Source organism: Brachyhypopomus gauderio, unplaced genomic scaffold (assembly GCF_052324685.1).
Source record: "Brachyhypopomus gauderio isolate BG-103 unplaced genomic scaffold, BGAUD_0.2 sc182, whole genome shotgun sequence".
Lineage (NCBI taxonomy): Eukaryota > Metazoa > Chordata > Actinopteri > Gymnotiformes > Hypopomidae > Brachyhypopomus > Brachyhypopomus gauderio.
Window position 1 is genome coordinate 272,821 of NW_027507003.1, and position 10,307 is coordinate 283,127.

Consider the following 10,307-nt stretch of genomic DNA (forward strand, 5'->3'; position numbering starts at 1 on the left):
TTCAAGAGGATCTTAAATTAAATATGCCATGTAAAAAAAGATAAATTTTTGCTGATGACCATAAATGCAAATGATGAGTCAATTAAATGCGACGTGCAGTTCAATTAATAGGTTTCGGGAGACTATCATTAAGGTATTTGTGCAGCACTCATAGTGCATATTCATTATGCCATCATATATAATCCAATAATAAACAGGACTAATTAAAGTGTTTCTTTAAGGTGGCATAGGTGCCTTTGGGATGTGGAGGAGAGGAGAGGGTGTAGGATAATCCGATCAGGTGAGGTGATGAATATCAGATGGAATAAACAGCGTAGGAGCACCATAACTACATTACTTTTGTGTCTGAGTCCAAAAGAGTGAGGGATCCCATTCTGATTTTCCATCATGTCCCCTCTTAAGTGACTAAACACACCGAGAGACGCTGGACACAGAGACAGAAGCCACCCACAGTATTGCAAGGGAGACGAGAGACAAGGAGCCATACGGACGTGTGCTCATAGACGTCTGGCTGAGGGAAGAAGGAAAGGACTCTCAGAACGTCACAGACAAGAAGTAACTTTAATTTAATATTGTGAATTTTGAAAAGTTATTTTACAGCTTTCATCAAAAAATGATAACAATCTATACAGTAGTTTTTGTTTTGATTTTCCCTATCAATAGAACTGCTCAGTGTGTATCCAGTCAAAGACAAAAGAACCCCCAAACAACCAACAAACAAACAAAAACAAACCAAAACAAATTAGACAGAAAAAATGGAGAGAGTGACATTGAGAAAAAGAAATGCGAGGGGAAATGAAAAGGGGGAGGTCACCAGCTTTTTGGTTTGAGTCTTGTTTCCTACAGAATGTGTGTTGCTATCCATACCAATCATTAAGATGGAACTATGTACAAGAGGCCGTTTCAGGACAGCCATGTATTATTTAGAAATCATACGACAGCAAAAGGAGACGTTCCACTCCTGCTCTGAGAGTGAGCTCATGAAAGAAGAGCTCCATCACAGCTCTGTCATCAGTGGCTTCTGTTAAAGAGTCTTCACCCACACCCACCCACACACAACCCCCACACACACACCACACACACACACACACACACACACACACACACACACACACACACACACACACACACACACACACACACACACACACACACACTCGCATGCACTAACAAACCCAGCACCAGCAAAAGAAAAACCATGCTCTCTGGCCAGGGGCAGCTCACACACACACACACACACACACACACACACACACACACACACTCACAAAAGTCACCACTTTAAGCTGCTCACACTTGCACGTTGAAGCCTGACCCATCGGGGCTCTGCTGGCAATATTGTTACAGGGGGCAATTGGCTGACAGATGAAGGGGAGTTAACGGAGAAGGAAACGGAGTTAGCCCAGGAGTCTGGGAGCCCAGAAGAGCAGGAGGGTGGGGCCCAAGAGCTGAGGGCCAGAGGGCGGGGCCCCAGAATGGAAGGCGGGCCTTTGTGCTCTGACAGTCATACCTCTCGGTTTGGAGGGAGAAAAGCATCAGCAGTACTTACTGCTGTGTGACGATGTCATCACAACACACACACACACACACACACACACACACACACACACACACACACACACACACAGAAGTGTGCTACCATCTATGGTGCTAGGGCCCCAGAGTGGCACTCTGAGCTAATCGTGAATGTGTACATTATGGCTTTTTAGGTTCCGTCCCACCCTAATGGACTTGTGAAGCAAATACACACTAAACAGACACACACAAAAAGGCAGCCTTTGTTTTAAATTAATAATAAAGTGCACCCCATCCCCCTAGCAACACACAGCTGCAACTGACATTAAATATGAATTATATCGTTTTTCCATAAATCTCCAAAACATAACACTAACTTCCTCATTGTCCTTCATAAGCCAAATATATATATATATATATATATATATATATATATATATATATATATATATATATATATATATATATATATATATATATATATATATAACAAATTATTTAACCTTGCCTGCTCTGAATAGCTGGGTCAAACAATCAGTAACAAGAACTATTTAAGTAAAATGGCCCAATTTGTGCTTTTTTATGTCATAAAACCATCCCTTGAGAAACGTAGTGGCATCTTACGATCTTGTGATGGCAACGATGACGATGATGGTAAATGTACAAAATGATCGCATGCTTATGGAGTTTGCATTGTTAAGGCATCGAGACTGCTGGTACTGTTACAGGTGAAAAGGCAGAATACACAGATATACAAGCAGATATAAACACGCCAGAAACAAAGAGTAGCGAGAGAGAAACATGAGAGCAAAATAAACATGAAAGAGAAAGAAAGTATTTTCATATTTTCATCAAAAATTCCCCGCTAGTTTCAACACACAAAATGGAACGGCCACTCTGAGGAGAGAATGGCCCATGCATATTATTAGTTTAACAACAGTATCAATTTTTTGTAAGCCTCAAAGAGAAAAACAAAAAAAGATATAGATTTATATATTCATCATTTTTATATTTATATATATATATATATATATATATATATTTTAAAAATCTACATAACTAAATGCTATCAGAATAAGATGCTACTTTTTGCCATACATTAAAAAATTCCAAAAAGAAAAACAAATTTTTTAACTTACAAATTATACAAAAATAGACAATGGCTTTTTATGAATAGAACTTAAAAATGTCAGCATGGTAAAATGATACAAATGAGAAAAGTAAATACAAACCATGAAGTACATTTCGACGATGAAGACGATGATGGCAGAGAATACGGCACGTAATCACATTTAACCTTACACAATTCAAATCAAACAAGGCGAGAAAAGCCATGTCCAAACTCCAGAGATAAATACATTATGTATATGGATATTTTACACAACCTACTCTTCATGTCCATGTGTCTTGTTGCTTTTCCTTGCTAAAGTTGGTGAGAGTATGCAGTAGACAGATCGTTGAGAGATATTAAACTGACAAGCTGCCTTAAGACATTTCGATATAAATATATTTAACAATTTTGGCAAAAACAAAGCATATGTACAAATTATAGGTCTACAAAAGGGACGGCATCACACGGGTGTTTGTTTGGTGTTTGACACGTTTCCAGTAGGATATTACAGTGCTGGCTATATATCAACATCCTCTGCTTATTCAAGTCATTTCCTTCATGATCACAAAAAGACAAATGTAATAGAGAAGAAGGGTGGGGGGTCTGAGCGGTGACCCGTCAGCACACGTCTTATGGGCTCCTGCCACAGCAAACCCAACACATGGAGAACAGGTCATAATCACAGTCTAGCCTGCTACTGCTCCGTTTGTTTGTTTTTAAATAATAAATGAACAACAACAAAACAAACCAATCAAATCTGATCAGCTGCTTATGGCTTGTGTGAAAGCTACAATGGCATAGCAACTCATAGTGTACATCTGTTTTTCATGTCTAAAAAAAAAAAAAAACGTGTTCTGTTTACTGCATTTTCCCACACAGATTAGCAGCAAATTGTTTTGTACAAATATAAATGATTGCGTTCAGTTCCATCAATTGCGTTCATCAAACTCTCCTCTCTCTGTGCTGGACGTGAACCTCTCTGCTCTCCTGGACTCTGTTGTGAGCCAGAACCCTACTAAACATGAGCACATGGTCGCCTTCAAAAGGGAACTCATGTCCATAAAGACACGGATAATCAAATATGCATGTACCTGGACAATCAACAAAACAGATTATTGAATATGGCAGGGTAACCAAAAACAAAACCCAAAAATGATGGCAAACAGTGCTTGTTGGCTTTGACTAGTGCCAGAACAAGGAATTTACCCTCATCCTGCTTATACAGAAAACACCTGTGTACATAGTTGGCCAATATTGTTTTTGTTTGGGAGATGCAAATGTCTTGAACATCTTGAAATCAGTATTCACTCAGTATAATCTGCTGACCTGTTAAAACAGTACTGCTTTCCTTCAGTGCTACAAAACATTCAGCTCCATTACAATCTAAACAGCACTCATAGTGTCATACATGTGTGGCAAAGTCTGTATAAAAGGCATGACATTAACTTCATCAAAAAAAACTCATGAGCAGAATCGAAAGGGCTGGCATTCTCTCCCCATGGGCAGGTCATAAGGACAGTCTTCTGCAGAGAAGTCTAAAAATGGATTTAGAAAAATCAAACCACCATCACACATCCATCTTTTCCCATTATACGAGATTCCATTTAAAAAGGCCTGAGTTTTCAAAGTCCGGGTTTCTCTGTTAGTTTTTTTTTTTTTTTTTTCTGCCCGCACGAAGATGCTTCCGGTCCAAACCTTGGGGGTTTCTAGTGTGAGCCGATATCAAACGTGTCTCACCCGCAGACCAAGAGCCACTACATGGGAGGAACGATCATCCCAGTGATCGCTGTTTAGGAGAAAGCCAGAGAGAGAGAGAGAGAGAGAGAGAGGGAGAGAGAGAGGGAGTGAAACAGAAAAGCAACACAGACAGTCATTCATACATCTATTTTCATGTTCAATTCCATAAAGCAGACCCAAACATAAGCAGCCCCAGCGTTTAGACTGCACACCCTGCTCAAATGAAACGGGCAAATCGGCTTCCCGGCATCACACGCAGATTGGCACTGCGAGGGCGGGCAGCCTCGAAACACAGCTCAGCACCCAAGCTGCAGCTGCCAACACTCCCCATGCAGAAAAGGCATGCGGCATGCAGGTCAAAAGGTCATGAGCAGCGGAAGACACCGGGGAAGAGCAGGAGAGTGTGAACGGGTCATTCAGGCCATGCAGGCTCGGTTCTCCTGTTGTCTCATGTCTCGGGGACGCATAGCTTCTCGCACGCCGAGGCAGTGTATGATTCTCCAAGCAAAGGCAAAGATAATCTCTGTTGAGTGTGATCTGCCTCGGTGTTGTATGTCCTCTATGTTTAATTAGAGTCATTGTCAGGATAAATAGTTACTAGGTTTTATGGTTGTAAATCAGCCCCCCCCACCCCCATCAGGGACCCATTATGTGAACAATTCATCCACCCAATTAGTGATAAGACTACAGGACAGCCTCCCTGCCTGGGCTATGATTGAGAGGGCTGTGGAATGCATTAACTAATGTCTGTCTCCCATGAGGACCCAGCTCCACAGGGCAATGGGAGCCCAGCAGTCCGTCTCCGTGGTCAAAGGACAGGGATCTTGCTAAGTGTACATGCCCCACGCAGCTCTCCCGAGTGTAAGCGGCATATCCACCAGGGAAATGTCACTTCAGTAGCTGTGAATGAAGAGGGCGAGATGAATGGCGTTCCACTTCTCGTCCCCCTGGGTCTCAGTCACATTTGTTGTTCATCTATTCCTTCGCATGACGAATGACAAACAAACCTGGGAAGCGATAAATAAACGAAGCCCATAAATTCCCATCCTGACCCTCGTTAACTTGGCTGCCTGAGCAAACAGTTTGGGTATAGACGAACGCCATGTGTTCCTTGAAGCACGGGTGCCTCGTAAAGCCAATAACTCCAGCGACAAAAGAACGAAAACAGTGGCATAAATTTTGTTTCTCAATGAGTACATGAGAGTCAGGGAGAGAGAGAATGAGAGAGAAAACGAGAGTGAGAGAGAGAGAGAGAGAGAGAGAGAGAGAGAGAGAGAGAGAACAAGGCCCTTTCCTCCTTCCTTGAACCCCCTTCACTTCAGACTTCATCACCATTGGAGATTTTTCATACACCATATTGGCTGCGTATTGATTGACTCTGCGTATACCGTTCTAATTCCCAAGCTATTTCCTGAGTGTCTCGGGCTCATTCTTGGAGTGTGTGTGTCTGTGTGTGTGGGTATGTGTGTGCGCATCTGCGGGTGTGCGTGCAAAAGTGTGGGGGAGGGGCATGGCTCATCAGGTCAGAGCTGCTGGGTGCATATCAACACAGTGAGAGGAAGCTCACACTGCAGATAAGACCCGCCTGTCCAACATACTCAATTACTTTTGCATCGGGCTCTCAACACAGACTCTCCAACTGGGAGGCACAGAAGACCACAGCTTAGATAAAGAGTCAGGTGTTCAGAAGGGCTTTAACATGGGGTGGTAAGGGGCAGATTATTCCTATTCTGGCTCAGCGATCTCACCAGGGCCGTTCATCTATATGGTAACTTAATGCAGGATCTTACATGACGTTACTGTCTGCTGGGTGGACAAAAATGAAAGTGGCGCGAATGACACGCGACGAACTGACGGCAGTACCACAGTGACACGCCCGAAGGAAACCGGCGTGGTGCAGACACAGGAAATAGGAAACAGGTAGTCAAGCAGGAAATGAAACACACGTGGCATGATCCTGATGATTGACAGCAGGCCCCCAGGTGGAGGGGAGGGGCGTGGACATGTTGGGGGGGGGGGGGGGGGGGTGATGGGGCGTTTCATAGACTTAGAGAGGAGATGGAGGGACAGAGAGACGGCGAGACGGAGAGACGGAGAGACGGAGAGGTGTCACATACTTCAGGAGAAGGCGAGACCCTGCAGGGAGCCTGCTGTGGAATACTTGCTAGAGTCCACAAAAGACTGATCTACTGCAGGCAGAGCAAGGGATCAGGAAGGATGGAAGGAGAAAGACAAAGAGGCACGATGTTATTCTTCACGTGTGGAGAGAAGAGCAAAGCACAGAGAGCAGCAGGGTTAGTGTAGGACAGGATCGACCTATGACCCTCAAAGCATTAGAAGGACACACAGTAGGCCATACGTTGGGAGAGGTATCAGGAGCAAAGGCAGTGGTAACCGCATATTAGATCAACGGCCATAAAACGTTTATTTGCTGCCTGCTGCAGTGAAATATTATATTAAGGGTTCTTATGTGCAAGGCCCAGAGGCTGCATTCCACGTTCGCGCATGCAATCGAAGCGCCCTGCGGATGCCGAGAGTCGTCAGGCGCTCACCTTGGAGACCGTTGCCGTTGGCGCTGGTGCAGGTGGGCGGGGGCGAGGCCTGGGGCCGCACCACGGGGGCGAAGGCGCTCTTCTGCTTGACGGCCGACACCATGTTGGCCGGCGAGAAGGAGAAGATGCCCGAGGAGCTGCTACAGTTGGAGGGCAGGCTGGTGGAGGAGGCCATGGTGGGGCTAGAGGGGACGACTGAAGGGGGGCGGGGCGGGGAGGCGGGGTTGGAGGGGGTGGGGGGGAGGGACAGAGGGAGGAGGGGGAGGAGAGAGCGTGGAAGGGTGAGAACATGCCTCATAGTCCTGCAGTGCACGAACAGCACAGGAGAATGGGACATGGAGACTGGAGTGACTACACACACCCAAGACAGACACCAACACTACACCACCTCCTCAAAGAAACTCCCAGAGTGGTTAGAGCCACTGAATACACCAGTCGCTGTAAATCGTCCCTTTCAAAACAGCCGTTTATTCCGTCGTGCTGTGCACTAACTCAGAAGATCATAAGCTCTTCTACGTGGTCTAACAGACGACCTACAACATCCGACCACCTCTCTAGACGACCCCTGTCAGCTCCACCTTTTGTCTGGTAATACGCTAAGAGCATTTTCTCCTTCAACGATTTTACAATCGCCGCTGTCGTATTTCTGCCCACCCCCCATATCATATTCTGTCTTTATTGTTGTTATTATCCGGCGCTTAAATTTTATGGCTCTTTCCCAAGCAAATTCTCTTCATAATGTCATAATCCATTTATGAAGGCCTAACTAATCAATTAATGAAAATTGGAGCCTACAAAGCCTGCCCTCTCTCATTGATTGAAAGTGTCTGCGCGGAGTCACTGAGCCTGTTAAAATACTTGTTAACATCTCAGAATCAAAGTACCGAAATTGAATTGCTTCTCCCGCAATTAGTTTATTGATTTAATTAGGACTCTTTAATTTAGAAGCGGCGCTAGAAGATTGGTGTTATACGAATGGCTGGGCATTACGGTCAGGGTGTACTCCTGACGTGGGGGAAGAACTGCCTGCCCATCTATCTCTGTTCTTAAAGACACAGGCGAAGAGTAATGGTCGTGTCTATTGTTTTATCGCAGCTGTCCCTAACAGGCCTGAGTATATCACCATTAGAGCATTATTGGTCGTTACACTCTGCAATGTGAATGCGTTGCCTGTTAATACCGAGTGGCAGAGCTGAGGCCCTTCGCTGGATGAATTGCAGCGCGAGAGTAACAAAGCTTTCTATCACATGCTTTCTGTTGCCCACACAAGCAATACTTTATAACCATAGCAACTGTAATGATGATCAGTTATTTTGCTCGGAGGGCCAATATGATAGAGACTCTGCCATAAATGTGGCGTAGGTACGAACGGGCTTAGAGCTGGTGAGACAGAGCGGACAGAGGGAGACGGAAAGGGACAGAGGGATAGAGGGACAGAGGGAAAGGGGACAGAGAGATAGATGGACAGAGGGACAGGGGATAGAAGGACAGACAAACAGAGGGACAGGAGGACAGACTGAGAGATAGATAGTGGGACTGGAGGACAGAAGGACAGGGGACCGAGGGACAGATGGATAGAGGGACCAGGGATGGGACCGAGGGACAAAAGACATAGGGACAGATGGATACAGGGACAGAGGGACAGATGGTTAAAAGGACAGGGGACGGGAAAGAGAGACAGATGGATACAGGGACAGGAGACAGAGGGACAGATGGATAGAGGAATAGGGCACAGAGGGACAGACGGATACAGGGACAGGGGACAGAAGGACAGAGGGACAGAAGGACAGAGGGGCAGGCAGTACTCACTGGCGTAGGGCGAGTTGGCGGCGGAGCCGTTGAGGAAGTTGGGCGACCCTCCCAGTGTGGTCATGCCGCTGCTACCGTAGCCGTTCATGCTCGTGCTGACCGTGCTGTAGCTGCTCTGCTGGGGGGTGGAGCTGGGCACGTAGCCGTGAGGGGACACGCTGCTCGTGTTCCGACTGAAACCTGACACACACACACACACACACACACACACACACACACACACACACACACACACACACACACACACATGGCATGGATAAGCGAAGGCTGACAGGGAAGGGAGGGAGGGTGCTGCGAGACGGGGCAGAAGCAGAGACAAAGGACGACAGGCAGAGTGACGCTTGTCTCAGCTGCGATATAAACTGATCGGATTTTGTCCCTGGCACACACGGGCGGAGGAGCGAGAATTGGAGAGCGACGTGGGAGGGGCTCGTGGGAGGGGCTCGTGGGAGGGGCTTGTGGGAGGGGCTCGTGGGAGGGGCTCGTGGGAGGGGCTCGTGGGAGGGGCTGGTGCGCACGGCGAGAGCGCGGCGTTAAATACAAGCCTGGCCTCCTGCTCCCTTCTGCTGTACTTCATCCTGTCAGCTCACGCAGACAAAGCGTGAAGTCTCCCGGCTCCCCACGTGAGCCGTCAAGCCCCACTCCTGTCACAGAGGTCCGTGTTAGCAAGCAGCTAGCGTACAATTGCCCCCGCTCCGAAATTCCCACAGTGCTGTCAATATAAATAGTGAGGCTGCAAACCCCCCCTTCCCAAAGAAAAACGGAAGCCTGTCTATTAGTAGCGTGCGGGCTGCGCGGGGTGGGGGAGACATCCATGAAATATCCATCGGGGCATTAAACGCTGACAAGGGTGAAAGCAGCGTGAAGCTCTCACTGCAGGAGTCCCCGCTGTCTGCTACAAAGACAGCGCTCGCCATGGCCCTGTCCTCCCCCCCCCACGCACGTGTCGGATGAAAGCGTGATAGATTGCCGCTGACTTAACACAAACCGCTTGTTGTGGCAGCGAGCCAGGGGGCGCCGGAGAGACGGGAACGGGAACGCCTGTGCACGTCTGTCTTAGGTTGGGCACGGAGCGTTCCCTCTTTCTTTCTGGTTAAAACTCTTCCTCTCGTCTCGCTGTCTCAGGTCTCACTGTCTCTTGTCTTATTGTCCCATGTCTCGCTGTCTCATTGTTTTGAAATGCAAATCAGTGTCGGTGCCGCAGTATCGGGTCCCGCGTACGCTGCCGAATAGATACGAACGCCCCAGCGATGCGCCCGCTTGCCCCGTGCGTTCCCTTACCCTGATTGGCCGCCTGCGTGGACTCCGAGACGTTGACGGCGAGCTGCCCGTGGAAGGAGTTGACGCCCATCATGCCGGCGTGCACCGAGCTGTTGGCCAGGCCGGGCAGCTGGTTTTGTGTGCGCGGGACGCTGTAAAGGGCCTCTGCGATGTCAGCTGCCCTCTTCAAGATGATCTCCTGTCACGGGCAACAAACGTCACGTCGGAGATGATCAGAAAGACCGACGCCAAGGTTAAATCACACGGGACGTGCTGCAGAACACGCAAAGTGATAACGGAAAGGAAGCGAAATCGAAGGCAGC

The 10,307-nt window shown here is 47.3% G+C and overlaps 1 protein-coding gene across 1 annotated transcript in view; it reads right to left on the reverse strand.

Moving 5' to 3' along the window:
- Positions 1–542: 542 nt before the first annotated feature.
- Positions 543–10,307, reverse strand: part of LOC143501955 (transcription factor COE1-A-like) — a 16,301-nt gene continuing 6,536 nt past the window's right edge. The window contains exons 3-7 of the mRNA XM_076995124.1: positions 10,006–10,183; positions 8,725–8,904; positions 6,916–7,110; positions 6,481–6,552; positions 543–4,412 (exon numbers count right to left, since the gene is read on the reverse strand). Coding sequence (XP_076851239.1) covers positions 6,482–6,552; positions 6,916–7,110; positions 8,725–8,904; positions 10,006–10,183 — 624 coding nt within the window. The 3' untranslated portion in view covers positions 543–4,412; position 6,481. The remainder of the gene's footprint in view (positions 4,413–6,480; positions 6,553–6,915; positions 7,111–8,724; positions 8,905–10,005; positions 10,184–10,307) is intronic.